The sequence below is a fragment of the Tachysurus fulvidraco genome, chromosome 6 (assembly GCF_022655615.1).
Source record: "Tachysurus fulvidraco isolate hzauxx_2018 chromosome 6, HZAU_PFXX_2.0, whole genome shotgun sequence".
In the NCBI taxonomy this organism is placed as follows: domain Eukaryota; kingdom Metazoa; phylum Chordata; class Actinopteri; order Siluriformes; family Bagridae; genus Tachysurus; species Tachysurus fulvidraco.
In genome coordinates, this window is record NC_062523.1 from 12,335,746 (window position 1) to 12,353,682 (window position 17,937).

Genomic DNA, 17,937 nt, shown 5'->3' on the forward strand with positions numbered 1-17,937 from the left:
ACTTGGACTGAATCTTCTTCCCTAAACATACTGACCTCTGACACTAAGGTCACAGAGTCAGTTGTGGTCTTTATTTACAGACAGCATGGAGCTGACTGTGGGAAACACTGCCTGAGATTTGAGCTCACAGGATAGGAATGGCAACTATTCACACACTGCTAAAGATATGAAGAAAAGCACATTCCATATGCTACTGAATCGCTACTGAATGTTATGTATAATATTACTATTTATAAAAAAAAAATTAATTCTGTAGCGTTTACATCACAGGCTATTTAAAATCAAATGGAAACCGGTGTATATTTACTATGTAGTATTTTAGAATAACAAAGACTGTATTGTTTTTGAAATAAACCCAAGTTTCAGCTTACTGAATAATAAGCTTAAATAAAATTAAACCCCATCTACATAGTGTTGAAAGGAAAAAACATAGATACAAATAGTTAAGATATTGAAAGCTGTGACTGTGGAAAATGGCATTAGAATATGATAGTGCAGCGATTTTATTATATTACAAAGTTTATATTAGTTACAGTTATATTAATAGGGATTAATGGGATAATTATAATAATTAGTCCTAATGACCAAAGACAATCCTAATTAATCTCGATCTATCTATTTTCAATTTCAATGAACTCCGATAGTCTAATGAGATAAAATAATCAGATCAAACAATCCCAATCACTTCAAGTGATCTCGATCATATTTACATTCACATTTCTGGCATTTGGAAGGTGCTCTTATCCAGTGCGACTTACATTATCACATATTGATAAATCACAACTGAACAATTGATGGTTAGGGGCCTTCCTCTAGAACCTAGCAGTGATAGCTTGGAGAACTCACAATCTTTTTGATCACCCCAAATAATCCTGGTCAGATCAACTACTACAAATCAAGTACACCAAGTACATTGGTGTTGTTGATCTGACCAGGATTATTTGGGGTGATCAAAAAGATTGTGAGTTCTTTTAGTGGCATGTTATGTAACTTCGCAGATGTTTTCAATCTGGGAAAAAAATCCTTAAATCCTTAAAGATCTTTAATCCTTAAAGAGCAACTATGTTCTGCATTGCCCTATTATACAGTATGTGTCAGTGAGCTTTGGCCTTTCTCTGGTGCTCCTGATAGGAGGGATGACTTATGCAACACAGCAACCCAAGAGGGAGAATGAGGAATCCATTACATCCTGCTCATTTCCTGTTCACATTAGACTGTCCTCCTCCACATACAGATCAGTGTGTCCTGTGCTCCAAGGCCATGCTTTACTCCCTCAGTATGAGGTGCTAGCTTTATGCATGTATGTGTATAATATGATAAAAAGCAGTGGTACAGCTGTGTGTGGCTGCTGTATTGCTCGATTGGCAGCAGAGCAACATGATGAAGCAGGATGAAGACCGGGCATAAAATGAACAATTCAGAGCATGATTGATCACTTTATATTAAATTGATGTACATAAATCTACCAAAACTGAACCTCAACACCCCGAATGGACAATTTTCAAAGCCTACAAAGCATGTCTGTGGGTAAACTATAGGACTAAGAGGACCCCTCTTTTGCTATATTATGGCATATATTTCCACTGAGCAGTGAGCCGTACTGTAACTAAGTACCCTTGCTCAATATGGATTCACTTCTTACCACGGTCTGTGTGCACCGAAAAGAGAAGTACATTTCTTAGTAAACCAGACTTAAGTAAAAAAAAAAAATCCTATTAATCTTTATTAATCTTTCAGTATTTTTTATTTATTTATTTTATTACTCATGCTAGACTGCTGCTATATTGGGAATCAAAAGTAGTATTTTAAAATTTCATATAATGATATACTTGTTAGTATATAGTTATGAGACCCAGCAAAGCTAGCTAGAAGCTCTTTTTGAACCCGACAGTTAAAAAAAAGTAGTGTAGCTTTTTCCCCTTATTTCAGATGTGCTATTAGCAGATTTTAGTTACATCTAAAGCTTGTTTGTTGTAAAATCTTTAGTTGTTGCTACTGTTGTGTTTATTATTAACACTAGTGGGAAACCTTCAGCACACTGTAATGTGTTTTCAGCTGTACTGCTGTGTCTGGTAGAAAAGTTGCAATTTGACTGGAACTACATAGTCATTGGGTTTGTTTTGATTACTTTCCTCCCCTTTTGAGCTCATTTTAGCCACCATCATAGCACTGATCTCACTATGACAAACAGTGGTCACTTCTGTCTAACTACTTTAATGGCTGAATGACAAATTAGGCAAACTTTGATCCAAGATTAGCACTCCTGCATATTTTAGATCTGTGACGGCGTCTCACACACATTCCCATGCCCATTCCTGCTGGTTTAGGGTGTGTGCTTATGTCTCAGATAGCAAACGTCCTACACCCTGTGCTTGCCAATCCCAGCCCAAATCACAGGGCAGATAACCACAGTGAGCTAATTGTAGCACTGTTGCATAAAAAGCTCCTCTTTAATTCCCTCCATTCTCGTGTTCACTTTTGCGCCAGCTATTTTTATACGTTTAGAGGAAAAAAAGCTGGCTGAAATAGCATGGGAAGACTTGAGCCCAGATGAAGCGTTTGGTGAGAGTTGCAGAATGTTGCCTTCACTTTTATCCGTGTAGCAACATGAGTACAGTGTTGTGTTGTCTAGTAGTAGGGTAGTAATCTCTGTGCGGTTGTGATGTGTAGCAGGCTCATGCCTGTGATGCGTGTATCTGCTGAGGTGCACAAAATTGTATCAGAAGTACTGACACCCTCCTAGATCATCTAACCAGACATCATTCTGCTGACTGATGCCCAGCTTTTCACACTCGGGCTCTCCGTTTTCAGTATCTTCAGTGTCAGTGGGGAACAGGGTCAGCAATAACATGACTTAACAAGGAAAAAACCCCATACATGCAACACAACCAGTTACATTTACTGTAGTTATAGATAGTGGGGTGAAAAAATGACAAAAATAACATGGGTCACAATATTAATACAGTATTCATTATTATAGTATAGTGTTTATACAGTAACAGCTCATAAATAGGGGCTTGTAGAGCAAATGCTCCACTATTTTTTTTATAGTATAGTCTAACAAAGAAATGTATAAATGTTGATGCAGTGAAGCTTCCTGTAGGAGACGCACAACAATAAGCAGAGACCCTGAACCGGTCTTTCATGGGTTTGTTCCTCTTATTACATCTTTATTATACGATTCTTCAAATTCTTTATTACAATAAGATTTTTGATATTGATGTTAAATAATGTAAGGGTTAGACACAGGAAATGTAAATAAATTTGATTCACTCTACATGCACTGAGGTACCATGTCTACAGTAAAGAGCAGGGAGCATTTTGTGCATTAATTGTATAAAACTTGATTATGTTCATATACGTATGTGTTAGTTTCATCTTTAGTTGTCTTCTATCCTTATAGTTTTAGCCTTAAGCACAGAAAGGGCTGCTTTTTTGCTAAAGTAGGTCAGAAAACTTAATGTTTAAATTATTTTGTGTTTTTCTGCCAGGATATTCTATTATTTGTTTTGTCACAGATTGCTCTTTTTAATGGAAAATGGATGATGTAAGTCCAAGTCCAAGTGTACTGCTGTCTGTCTGTTTGTCTGTCAGTCTCTCTTCTGCTCTTTCTCTTTGTTTGTCACTTTCTCACACAGTCACACACACATATACACATGGTTTACATCTGTTTATCCCATGTGTTTATATGCACTGCAGGCCTTGCTTTCTACATCATTAATAAATCACTCCCATTGTTTCTCTGAACTTCAGAGATGTTTTAGTTGTTGTTTTAGTCTGTACTGATAGTGTCAATTGTGGAAACATGGCATAAAAAAAACTAAGTTTGATCGTCCTCTGTTGTGTAGGATGGGGGTTTATTTACAGATGAACAGCAGAGGGCAGTGCAAGATAATTTTAAGTTTATATCTATATACGTGTATGTATATATGTAGGTATGTGTTTTATGATGCTTTAAAAAAGAGATAAAATGGTATGTAGAGTAACAATATGTGTTTGTTCCTCAGATGGAGCAGTTCTCAGATGACGAGCTGGACCATGCTGCTGAGGAAGACAGTGATAAGGAAGACCAGGACCTGGATCAGATGTTTGGAGCATGGCTCGGGGAGCTGGACAAGCTAACCAAGGTGTGTAGGGTGTCTGTTTGTTTGACTCTAGTGAATACATTGACATGAATTGAGAGTGTTTTCCATTAGACCACTTAGATTGTGGTTATTGCTTTGTTTATTAAGAATGTGACTCAAACCATGAAGTTGCGTAAAGATGTTTGTTGGTCTTAACCTGTATTAATTTGACTGTAAACATTTGATTTGATTGAGAGACTGTGAAGTCATACCCTGCTTATTATTTTATATAAATATTCAATCAGGGGGGCATGGTGGCTTAGTGGTTAGCACGTTCGCCTCACAAAGTCATGCATGGTAGGTTGATTGGCATCTCTGGAAAATTGTCCGTATTGTGTGAGTGAATGAGAGTGTGTGTGGCCTGCGATGGGTTGGCACTCCGTCCAGGGTGTACCCTGCCTTGATGCCCGATGGCGCCTGAGATAGGCACAGGCTCCCCGTGACCTGAGAAGTTCGGATAAGCGGTAGAAAATGTGTGAAAGTGAGAGAATGTTCAATCAAAGTTAATAGACGTGTATTTAATAAAAGTTTCTGAATACTTTAATGAAATAAAGTCTGCAGCTATTTCTTATTGTGTTTGTATGTTTTGTAGAGTCTGGATGATGGAAAGTCCGAGAAAGGGGTGGAGAAAGCTCCTCTAAGACAGGAGACGAACATGGCAAATTTCTCGTACCGCTTCTCCATATACAACATCAATGGTCAGTTTGCTGTGCCACATTTTATAACCAAAGACAGAGATGCTCAGTTCCACCTTGTTCATTAAAAGACATCTGTAGTTTTAACAGCTTCAGAAAAATGACAATGGCTGTAAAAATTACAAACTGTACCTTTAAGCTAAAATCTTTCAAATTCTAAATATTTCCAATCTCATACCTTTTATCCTGAGCTTTAGACACACATTAAACCTACATAGTAGATGCTCAGGGCATCTGGAATATGGAGTTTAAAGCACTTTAGAAATATATAACAATTTAGTGCAAGTCATGTGCATGGTCACTTGCCATCAACTGCCTTTGACCCCCAGTAACCGCTTCTTTGCTTTGTCTCACAGAGGCTTTAAACCAGGGGGACTCTGTGGATCTGGACGCTCTAATGGCTGACCTGTGCTCTATCGAGCAGGAGCTGAGCACCATCGGCAAACCAAGCAGTGGCTCTGCACGCCTCGGCCTGACTGGAGAAGCCAAAGTACGTCAGAAACCTCCAGCTGGCCGTAGTCACAGTGTAAAGCACACGGGAAGTGGAGGCAGCAGTGGAGGAAGTGGAGGCAGCAGCAGTAGCAGCAGTACTCGTGTGTCTCCTGCATCCACCATTAGGCCTGCACTGGCTTCCAATTTCTCATTGGATGACATCACGGCCCAGCTAGAGCGTGCCTCGCAGAGCATGGATGATGCAGCACGTCTCAGCACAACTTCCCTCGCCTCCACTTCCTCAGCACCATATTCTTCTTCTACCATGAGGAGACCTGCTCATCAGCATCACCGGCGCACAGGCTCGGTAGGAACCGTCATCGAGCATGAGGTGAGATCCATTGTGCACTCGTCTCGCTCCAGCATCAACTCTGCCTCAGCATCCAGTGTGGACTCGCTGGAAATGGACAAGTTAAGGCAGCCTGAGCAGGACAGTCTACAGGAGCATAGCCACCAGACCACAGAGGTAACAGACTCATCAATATAGACAGTAACATCTTCAGCTAACATCCTTTTGACAAGTTAAATCTAAAATACAATCTAAAATAAAGTAGTTATAATTCTGACTATAATACAGAATTAATTAGCTAAAAAATGTTGAGTGTGTGTGTGTGTGTGTGTGTGTGTGTGTTTGTGTGTGTGTGTGTGTGTGTGTGTGTGTGTGTGTGTGTGTGTGTGTGTGTGTGTGTGTGTGTGTGTGTGTTTGGTTGAGTTGATGTGGTAAATAGGCCAGTATTTTTTCACAGTCAGCCTCTCATTCTTCATCTAGACAGCATCTAAGCTCCACATTCCCAGCCTCCCACTCTCACTGCACTATCTGTTCCGATCACAAACAAATCCCGCCCCTTTAGAACGCCTCAGTCCAAACTGACAGACATCCAGTCCGGAGACACGTGGACAGTAAGATAGCTGCACAGTGATGGATTGACTTGTTTTCCTGGCAACTCTCTCCCCCAGATAGACTTGGACACCTTACTGGAATTTAAAGGGAGAGTGCAGTTTAAATACACACCAATCATTTTATTTTATTAAATCAAACCATTATGGCGTTTCAGCAAAAAAGAACAGCAAAGAACTGCTGCCTTTATTGTTATAGAAAAGGGACAAAAAATGAGGAAGAGGGAGGCAGAAGATGAGGAGATTAAGTTAAAGCTTCAGGTTTCCACATGTCTGTTTTTTAAAGTCAAGAGATATACAGATATATGTCAAACTGCATCTCAGAGCTGAAATATTTTTGCTCATCATTTGACTTTGAGGAGGCCCTATGTGTGAATACACAAAAGGAAAAAAATTGATACAGAAACGATATCATTACTTAATAATCTCACTGTGATGTCAGAGATGCTTCTCTTCAACACACCCGTCAATGACATACAGTAGACAATATGACTGAGATCATTTATAATCTGCAGGAGACAAGCTTTCTAGCGGACTACTACATCAGTCACATACAGTTCAGATCTAATGCATGACCAACTATCGCAAGCAGAATCTCGTAATAAAATGTGTTAACTCTTATGATGTAAAGTATTTAAATAGATTCCTCTCATTTACATTTACAGGTTCTGTGACTACCACCGGCTTTCATCTGCTGTGCTTTCACAGATTTGCAGTTCACTGATAATCACAGCACTGTTCTCTCTCTCTCTCTCTCTCTCTCTCTCTCTCTCTGTCGCTCAAAGCACTCGTATCTGGACAGGGAGACTTCTCTGATTCTGAAAAACATTGCAGGAAAGCCCTCTCACCTGCTGACAAAGGTGACACCCTGATTTCTGTCTGCCTGCATGTGATCACTCTGTCCTGGTGGCTTGTTAACATCACTTTCTCTGGCTCTTGTAATGACCCCTGAGTGGTCAATGATGAAACATGAACATTTTCCTTTTCTTTTCTCTTGCATGTTGGCTTTACCTTTCTCTTAGTTTGTGTCACACTTGGTCTGATGCTGAACCTCAATCCACCCATTTACTCTGCAATATTAAACAGTAAATAATAGCCAAACTTAAATGTGCCTCTTATTTTGTTTTATTTTGTTTAACATTATTATTATTATTAGTGTATTGGCTTTTCCATTAAAAAGCCTACTGTACTTCGGGAATGTTGTGACCGGTTTTGGTTTGAACTCTGCACTGCTTGTCTGTGTCATGTGTTTGTAATGTTTAGTCGTAATGCTAGACACATTAGTTTTGATCATTATGGTTATTGTAACATAAATCTCAACATGCTCATCCATCACTTCTAATTCTGATAATTATTCTTATAATTAGACAAAAGAAAATCATACTGGCATCCGAAAGGAGTGAAGAGGAGGAGTGTGGTCTAGCACTACGACAGTGTGCTCAGTGTTGATGTGAAAAGCATGTGTTTGCATGTGTCAGCATTCTGAGTGATGATTCAGCCTCCCTGCTGCAAAAACGCAGCTCATCACAACCAAGTCTTAATGTGTGCTTTATTAATAGTATATTTTATATTTAAAATCAAAGACAAAAAGGTTTTGAAAAGAGGACAAGGTTTAATATACATTATACTTGACATTTCTGTCTGTTTTAATTATAAATGTGGCTATTTTTGTTTGAACATAATGTAAAAAATAGGATTACAAGAAATAGATTGAAATTGATTGTCATCCAGTACAACCTAAAAATACACATACACATCATATTTTAGATATTCTTGGATAACATGAGAATCTAGTTACCAAAAATCGTTTATTTTGAAATGGCCGCTCTTTGTTAGTTAGCTCCAGACTGATTGCTATTTTTGCTCAAATCTTTTTGTCTTTGAAACATTTTTGTTAAGGAATGATTGCCCTATAGTGAGCTAAAAACAATTTTATGACAATATTTCCCTCAGGAGAAGTCAAGACTTGCCAACATTTATGCATTTTGCTACACAAACTTCTTCAGAAAGAGATCTTCTTTGTTTTTCTACAATAAAATCCATGAATCAGCCAATTACAGTGTGAAAATAGAATGACTAACAGTTACTTTTCATAGTTGGAAGGTCTGAAAAACATTTTGTATTGTAGGTGGCTTTTACTGGGTATCCGTTTTTCGCTTGTTTTGCTGGCATTAGCTCATTTACGAATGCTGTATATGCAGATTATTGTTCAGATAGAGAACAGTCTCGGCTACATCACTATTGTGTGGTGTATAGGTCCAACAGGCAGTGTCTCAGTGTACAGAAGGTGAACAGCAGATGCACTTCTGGAACATTTCAAAGGAACAGTAACATTTCCTATTACTCTTGTGTACGTGTGTGTGTGCACGTGTGTGTGCGTGCGTGCACGTGTGTGTGTGTGCGTGCGTGCACATGTGTGTGCGTGCGTGCACATGTGTGTGCGTGCGTGCACGTGTGTGTGTGTGCGTGTGCACAAGCCACCCAATGCAGTAATTAACGTTTAAAATGTGTTCATTAAATAAATATGTGTTGAATGTGTTAATTATTTTGGGTGTATAGAATAAAGAGCATTGGGGCCTTAGGGTTCATTCAGATAGCATTAAGCATTGGGAGCAGAGAGCCAGCCATTTAACACATGAACAACCAGTAAAGTAAGACCATTAAGAAATATCTCTCTAAATCTTTGGACAATTAACAAATCTAGATATCTCCATTCTTGTTGATGCACTGTTGCTTTTTATTAATGGGTCTTCTATACTTTCTTGTTTATCACTGTAGTCAGTGAAGAAGGCTGGAGATGGCAGAAGCCTTGAAGAAGAATCATTCAACAATATTTCCTCTTCTACATTCTTCTAGTAATTGGCAGTAATTACGTTAATTATTAAATGGCACAGTTAAAAAATTATATAATGCTACTCACAACAAATTCTGTGTAGCATATAAGATTGAGAGATCATAAAGGGAATGGACTTTAAGGAATATTATTTGTTTTTTCTTTAAAAGTGGTCCTCCATGATACCGACATGATACCACTCCATGATCCTCTCTATTCTGTGTCATATACCGGTACATTACTTTTTTTTTTTGCTGTCTGTTGCTTAAAAAGTTTGGAGATGTCTGGTGTTAGATGGTGTGGCTTGTCTTGACTGACTGGAGCTGTTCAGCATGTTTCTTCACAGGAATGAGGTAAAGCAGTGACAGAGGGGTCATGACTTAGCAGCACTCAGCCTAATTACGCAAAAGAGTCTGAGCAAGCCAGCTCATGCTTAACAATCAAGACGCTGTGGATCGCTGACTCTACACACCAGGGCTTTTTAAATCAGTCTTCATGGAATAAAGACTGATTTAGGACTGCTTTTACTGTTTATATCCTAATGAATTTCACTGGCACAGAGATGCAAAGGTTTATAGTTTAACACTCTTACACAACATTGGCAGCACAGCAGATGTCAAGCGTCCTGCAGCTCTAATGGAGTTAGGGATTTATTGGTAAAGGGTGGGAATAGAAAATGGAAGCTTAGTGGTTAAAACTTTGGACTAATGATTGGTAGTCCTGCGATTTTAATCTTACAAACTTTCAATCTGGCACTGCTGGGCCCATAAGTAAGACCTCTAACTCTTAAATGCTTAACTGTATAAATGAGATAAATGAAAGTTGCTGTTGAAAGGGTGTCTGACAAGTGCCATAAATGTAATGTAAATGTAAACCAAAAACTGTGTGTAGTGTGGCTGCTGAATTTGGTGTGATACTCCAGAGTGGACTGGCTCTGTTAGTTGGATGTGCCTGAATGTTATGACAGGAGCTACAGTTAGTGCTGGCCTGTTTGTTTAACCTGGGTTTAGTGGCTTGTCATCAGTGGAGTATATGCCAGAGGTCAGGCGGAGCACGTGCAGCCTTGGCTCTGTTAATCCCCTTTAATCTGGGAGTAGAGTTAAATCTCTTAGCACTTGCGCACTTTGACGAGTGCCATGATCAGCTTCATGTTGCCTTCACTGGAGAGAAACTTTTAGGCAGGTATGAAAAAAATGCTGTAAAAATGCTTTCAAATATAAAAGTGTTGGTAGTTTATTTTTATCAGTTAACAAGGAAAGTAAATAATTAGAAAAGAGATACAAATCAAATACATTTTTTTTGGTGAGCTCACTTCGCCTGCAAAACAGCATCAGTTCTTCTAGGTACACTTGCACATGTTTTTGAACTCAGCCAGGAGGTTGTTCCAAACATCTTGTAGAACTAACCACAGATCTTCTGTGGATGTAGGCTGACTCAAATCCTCCTGAAGGTAGTTCTAAATGAGATCGGCTATATGTTTAGGGTCGTTGTCCAGCAGCAGAATAAATTTGGGGCAAATCTGATACCTCTTTGCTAGTATTGCATGATAGATACGTATCTGCCTGTATTTCTCAGCACTGAGGACACCATTAATCCTGACAAAATCTCCAAAACTTGCAAGTAACCTCCACCATGCTTCACTATTACCTGCAGACCTCATTATTGTACCACCCTCCAGCCCTTCGGCTAACAATCTGCCTCCTGCTACAGCCAGTCATTTAAAATTTTGACTCATCAGTCCAGACCACCTGCTGCCAGACTTCATTGCATTTTGCCCTCACTTCTTCCATGAAGACCACTTCTGGCCAGACTTCTCTAGATAGTAGATGGGTGTACCTGGGACCCACTACTATTCACCAGCTCTTTGCTGATATTAGTACTGGATATGTTTTTATGTCAAAGGGAAGTAAGCATGATGTGTCTTTATTTGCTGCATTAAGTTTCCTTGACCAACCACTGTGTCTACGGTCCTCAACATTGCCCATTTCTTTGTGCTTCTTCAGAATAGCTTAAACAGCACATCTTGAAACCTCAGTTTGCTGTGAAATCCTTGCCTGGGAGTGACCTTGCTGATACAATAAAACTACCTTGTGTCCTGTTGCTGTGCTCAGTCTTGCCATCACCTACAACATGAAACTGTCTTCCACAACCTCACATTAGTAGCCGAGTTTTGCTGTTCATCTCCAAGTTTTACGCCTCCTACTCTACAGCTTTTGTTTCAGTTAATAACTGTTTCAACCTACATATAAAATCGATGATCACATGTTTAATCATACACTTGAGACTAATCTTACAAAATCCCTGACTTTGTGCAAGTGTACAAACTGTGCAAGATGCTGATTTGAAGCAAAAGTTTAGTCATACCAAATAATGATTCGATTTAAATTTTGCTTCTGCTTGCTCACTTTGAATTTTGTAAATTGATAAAAATAATCAGGTAAAATCTATATTTCCTTACAAAATTAAAGAAAAACTTTTAGACACTGAAAGTGACTTGAATGATTATTTATCTTTTAAGGGAAATTTGTGTACACTAAGTAAACACATTAGTCTCATTAGACTCATTTCATTAGTCCTCACAGAGCTGTGGATCATAAATCTAAAAAAGGATTGAATGTGATTCATTTTCTAATTATTGCCTGTTGTATGGAGCTCTGCCGCAGAGAATATGAGGCATGCTAACAAATGAGCATGATCTGCCCTGTAAGATGTGAGATTCTACTTTAGGACTATAAGTTTAGTTCTTTGTATCGTGTAACCTGTCTTTTTGTCTCCTGTTGTCCTCTTTATCAGTGTATGTAATAGCTCTGAGCCTTTCCTGAGGATACCTGCAGGCACAACACCTGCTTAGGCACTCAAGCTTCTTTACACCAACACACTCTCACTCATGCCAGCGTGAAGGCCTGTTGTCCCAGCATGAGGGCAAATTGAAGCGTTTGATCATTATTTTAATCAACTAATTGGTCAGCGCTTCCTGAACTGTGTAGTTCTGGTAGTTTATGCTGTGCAGGAGAACATCTGTTGGGTTGTTGACCCTTTTAGTTAATGATCAGTCTGTTTCTGTTTTCTGTGGCATAGGATATTATCAGGATGCACTTCTTGACTCTTCTTGATCCTTTTATGTTTGTTATATTAAATTGTTTGTCTTTTATGTTTGTTATATTATATTAAATCTGTTACTGAAATGTAGGCATTGTTTAGTAATACAGGATTATTTTAAGTTGATTCATTTCCATTAACAGCACATCCTGTATTGTATTAGTATTGTATTCCTTTATACCACGACAATTAAATTTATTAATTGTTACTTGTTTATTTGTTTTTGTTTGTTTGTTGTTATCATATAACAATTTTGTTCTTTCTGAGTTTTTTTTTTAATTTATTTTATGAAAGATACGGAAGACTGGTTAGTTTCTGTAAAGATGCAATATAGCAGCTGTTAATAAGGGAAAAAGCAGCTTGCCATATAACCCATAATTACTATTGTCAGAGCAACTGTTACAGAAAATGAATCAATAGTGTCTGACCAATCAGGTTCAAGAATTCAACAGCTCTGTGGTAAAAGTAGTTTTCATTAGTGTGAGCTGATTGAAGGCAGTAGAGGTTAGTCATCATCTGAGTGTGTATCCCAGTCAGATGCACTACAACACAGAGGATAATACACTTTGATTCGGAATGATCCCAATCTCGCTGCACAGCTGTCATAGGAACGTGTGCCCACATACACACTCGTGCATTCTTACAGAAAAGGGACGGTGTTTCCCAGAGAAAATGAAATGGGTAATGTAAGGGAAAAGGGGAGGGTTTGTGTGTAAGAATGATTGTGGAACGCCTCCTTTCCCTCCCCTCCCTCTTTGCCTCTCATGTCTGTAACGGATGTGTTGGTGTTTTGCAAACCTTCCTTGTTTTCAGTGTTCAGGATTTCTCTACCTTTGTACATATGAATTAGGAATCCAGATATCAAGCTTAGCAACAACTTGATCTTGGGAATAGCTTTCTCATTTTCATTCCTTTTGTGCCTTAATTGGGATAATAGTGGACTTGTAAGGATGATTCCTGTTCCTGTGTGTCTAGTTTTCATTGGGAATTCCTAGTTTCCTGATTCATTACAAACTCCAGAAACAAGGATATATGGATTATAGAACAGTCTTCTATATTATGTGATTGTAACAGATCTTCTATACATTGGAGTTGTTTAATTTAGTAGTACTTTGAATCTAAACATCAGAGGCACTGCCTGCCTGGTTGAACCTGTAATCACAATGTCTGCTTGTTGGAGAAATCAGGTAGAGTAAGAATGGAGCAACAGTGTGGTGAAGAGAGAAAAATATTAGGACTAGGTTATTGTTATAAAAAGATTAGATTAGATTAGTTAATTAACATGTGCATTATTTAGTTGTGAAGTAAAAGAACATGTGCGTGTTTGTGTGTAGGAGGAACAGGCTGCCAAACTTAAAGCAGAGAAGATCCGAGTCGCCCTGGAGAAGATTAAGGAGGCACAGGTTAAAAAGGTAAGATTTTTCTTAAATTGACAAAGTTTACATGTGGTTATGTTCATGGTGTATAATTATTCACTTAGGAAGTCTGTAAAATGCCTTTATTACAGATTTCTTTACAGTATCTGAGGATCATATTGTATTGAATTCCAGTCAGTACGGTCTTAGGTTTTAGACTTTGTAGGCAATTCCGAAATAAGCATTTATTTTCTTCCTCTGTTGAGGTTGAGTCAGCGTACACAGAGAACACTTCAGGAGAATAGCAAATACTGTCATTTGTTAAAACATGGGCACAGAGAACAAAACCTGTCGAAGTTAGGAGTCAGGTCATTCTAGTAATGTAAGAAAGTCTTATAATGTAAGACAGTTTCAGTTTGCTATTGCTGTTATTCACTTTCACCTGCTGTAAGGTACACTTTGGGTGTGAGTTCTGATTAATATTCATGGTATATAATCATTTACGTTTGCATTTTAAATCGTGTTGAGTAGTGCCAAAAATGTTTCTTGTGCATAGTTTTGTAGACAATATGGTAAAAATATAACACAATACTCTATAACACAATACACAATACGAAAAAATCATATTAGTATGACCATGACATTATAAAATTATACCTGCCTTCTTTTTGAGAAAGTATTGTTCGGAAAAATCTTGTTCGGATGACAAAATTGATGTGCTTTTGTATTGTTAGCTGTCAATAGCTACTCTTTCTGAGGTTTGCTAACAATTTTTATTAAACGTAGAAAAAAGCAATATTTAATGAAGAAAACCGGTAAAAATGCTACATTCGAGTTTGAGTAATTGATTGATGTTATACTTAAAGTAATAATTAAAGTAATTAATTGATGTTATACATGAATGTATTGCAGCACTGATCAGATATAACATTAGAGAGTATTTCCCAGCCCTACATGTTGCCCTTACTGGAACTCTGTAATGCATTGTGTTTATGATTTACTGCAACGAGGATCCTTGTTTTCGCCTGATATTAGCATGAATTTATGCTCTTGCACAGATGAAGCTTGTGTGGAACAGAAGTAGGTCATTGCAGTATGCAGCACATTGACATTGCCGGATCAGTGCACTACAGAATTTCTAATGATTTTTCAACGCATTCTCACACAGCGCTACGATGAAACTGGCCTGTAATGTCTTGTATGTGTTAGAAACATTCCTTGCTTTGTTTTTTGTAGCGTGTTAAAGTGTTTAATGTCAACTTAAAAGTTATAAGCACAAACTAATGATGTGTGACAAACAGCATTACTCGAGCTCAACAGCACATGGAGGACATTAAATGCATTTCTGTGTGTATGCATGTGTCTACATGCTTTAACTATTAGCTGTAGTGATGTACTTTGTGTTGTGTGGGTCTGCTGGCCAGATGCTGTGTTGTTTTCTGGGTCAGGTCAATGAACTGCATACACTCCTTTTGGAGCTCTTTAAACATACAGTACTGAAATCTCTCAGAGCAGAATCTCTTAAATGCTTTTTAAAAACTAGTTAAGATGGACATGTCTGTGAGTGTGTAAAGAATGTTAGGAGTACTGCTGGCAGACTGACCATGGAGCAAATGAGTTCTGGTTTTAAGCCAATAGTTTTTCTTTTTTTTTTTAAACTCAAAAAGCGACTGAATGCTGTTTAGAAAGTGGAACAATAGTGAAGTCACTGCCAGATGAATATTTTTAATAAAAATATTAGTCATAGCCTTGTCAGAAATTAAATTTATATGTTTTTCCCCATTTTTTACCCAAGACAAGTTTGGTAAATGAATTCTGCTAAATACTCTGGAGGCTAATGTAGCTAACAATAATGAATAAATACATCCTCGGGAACTTTATCCTGGTCAGAGTTGTGGTGAATTGTGACAGAGGAATACACTCCGGATCATTCACACAGAGGGGCAATGTTTGGGTTCGTCCCACTGGGGGCTGCTTATTTACACTACAGGCCTCTGGGAAGGAAGTTGGAGTCATCATAAGGATAAACTATATACACATACTATAAGAGTCAGCATGTAAAACGCAGACATTAACACCATATGTCATATTTTTTTGAGAGCTACAAAGTGGGAGAAAACCCACACTCAATGAGAGCATGCAAAACTCCACACTTGATAACAAACCTGTAGGCTGTGATTCATTATTACACTGTAGTGTGAATGATGTACATGTACAATGATGTTGGTGTAAGTTGTCTGTGATTTGACATCTCCTGAAATGGATTATGTAAAACTGTCAGCCAACAATAATAAATTGAGGGTTGTTTGTGCTATCTCACAGAAAAGGTTTTAGACTGTTTAATTCATCTCTGTGTCTCTGTACGTGAAGGAGATTGTGAGTTGATGTCAGTAAGTCTCTAGTCAGTTGTCTATCATTCTATATAAATAGAACCAGCTTATGCTTAAGTATATGTGGTTATATTGACAGATGTGTGTGTGTGTGTGTGTGTGTGTGTGTGTGTGTGTGTGTGTGTGTGTGTGTGTGTGTGTGTGTGTGTGTGTGTGTGTGTGTGTGTGTGTTTAATGATGTGTGTTTGTGTATGATTGAAATAGTGGTGTCTGCTGGATTGGGTTGGAAAGCTTTTGACCAACTGTGAGCTGACAGAAGTAGGTCAGTGTGAATGTGTTGAATAGATGATGAGAGGGAAAGAGAGGTGATTTGTACAAGTGTGTGCTCATAGACATTTTACTGATGCTCGCTCATGCAGAGGTGCTGGTTTCATTTATTTTTTGAGTAAAATGCATTATGAGTAAAGTGGACTTTGGAGCTCTTGCCTGTCACTGTAGATCTGCTGAAATGCCAAAACAGTCATTTTCTACTTATTATTCATGCGACTGGATCTCCTGGTTCCCCATTACACCTACTACAACTAAGCACCAAAATCGATAAATTGTTTTTTAAAATAGTTTTTGACACTGTAGAGTTGACAAGTGAATGTACATGATTAATATTCTTTATATATGCAGTGGGTTAAGTCAAGTCACCATCCTGCTTATCAGTGTGTGTTCACGTCGTGGAGTTCCTGATTCCAGGCAATGAAAATTAAGCATAAACTTTGGCATTGGTTTCACACACTGAAATAATGATTAACCCCACACACACATGGCAAGCACAAGAAAAACATTTTTGCAGTTAGTGAGACAGCTGGTGGATATTTGCCTTTATTTTGAAATGTAACAAATCAGGGCTGAAAAAGCGGATAAGAAAAACATTGGTCCAGTGGTCACATTGTGAAATAAATAATAAAGTGCACAGAATCGTTCAAGCAAAAACCAGAACTGTACAGAATACATTTGTATTAGATTTTATAAATTTGGATTAGATTTGTTGTCTAATTTTGACATGCAAATATCCTCATTAGCACATGGCAACTGACAAATATAATATTTGTAATTTTTTTAATGTATTTTTGCAGTATGTATGTATTTTTTGAACTGTTTCTGAAATATGATTTTTCATAATAAGGTTTTTTGAAACTTACCACCTAATACATTTGGATCAGTGTCTAGATTTAGCTTTATCTGTAGAATATAACTGGTGGATTTGTTTGGTAATAATCTGTAGTTTAACTATGCAAACAATGAAAAATTCTCAGATAATAGCCTGAAAAGTAAGAGCTAATCACCTGTTTCCCTCAGTTGGTGATCCGGGTGCATCTTTCTGATGAGAGCTCCAAAACCATGATGGTGGATGAGAGGCAGACAGTACGTCAGGTGCTGGACAGCCTGCTGGACAAATCACATTGTGGTTACAGTCTCGACTGGTCTCTGGTGGAGATCATCAATGAACTGCAAATGGGTGAGTGGTGGAACAGACCAACATCAACACTTAACTGTCCTTTTCATTTTTCAGTCAACCTGTTGATAAGCACTGAGAAATACCAGTAGGATCACTGGCTATCCTTTTTTTACACAAAAACTTTAACTTTACATTGATACTGACTGCTATGAGAGGTGACATTTTTTTGTGTTTGTCAGTTGTGGCAAAAACATCAGGATGTAGACTTTTAATCATGTGATACATGGCCCATTTTAAAACATGGCACCACTATAACTGATTACTTTGGTGTCTAAGAAAAATATAAAAACAGTACATAGAGATACAAACATGAACTTACAGAGGGAGTTTTAGTGGGAAAACCAAGTCCAAACCTATGGCTTCAGTATTATTAATAAAGTATAGACAACATTTGTGTTTATGTCTTTACACCTTCTCACTGAATACACAGTAAAGTTTGGATTTAAATATAAAGTTAATTTAGTTGAAATCTGTGTATTTAGAAATTCTCTCATTTGCGCTTTCTTTGTAATACCTCTCACGGTCTTTCTCTGCTTCTGTCGACTGGTGTGTTATTGACTGGGTGGTGGTGTGTCCTCAGGTGTGTTGCCCACGAGCAACCT

At 38.0% G+C, this 17,937-nt stretch overlaps 1 protein-coding gene across 3 annotated transcripts in view; it reads left to right on the forward strand.

The window, feature by feature from the left end:
• raph1a (Ras association (RalGDS/AF-6) and pleckstrin homology domains 1a) overlaps positions 1 to 17,937 on the forward strand; it is a 62,961-nt gene that overhangs the window by 34,315 nt on the left and 10,709 nt on the right. For 2 of the 3 annotated variants that reach the window (XM_027164252.2, XM_027164253.2), the window contains 6 exons: positions 4,008 to 4,127; positions 4,717 to 4,822; positions 5,176 to 5,777; positions 6,994 to 7,068; positions 13,475 to 13,552; positions 17,176 to 17,335. In XM_027164252.2, coding sequence (XP_027020053.2) covers positions 4,008 to 4,127; positions 4,717 to 4,822; positions 5,176 to 5,777; positions 6,994 to 7,068; positions 13,475 to 13,552; positions 17,176 to 17,335 — 1,141 coding nt within the window. The remainder of the gene's footprint in view (positions 1 to 4,007; positions 4,128 to 4,716; positions 4,823 to 5,175; positions 5,778 to 6,993; positions 7,069 to 13,474; positions 13,553 to 17,175; positions 17,336 to 17,937) is intronic. The other variant, XM_027164254.2, reaches the window with a different exon arrangement.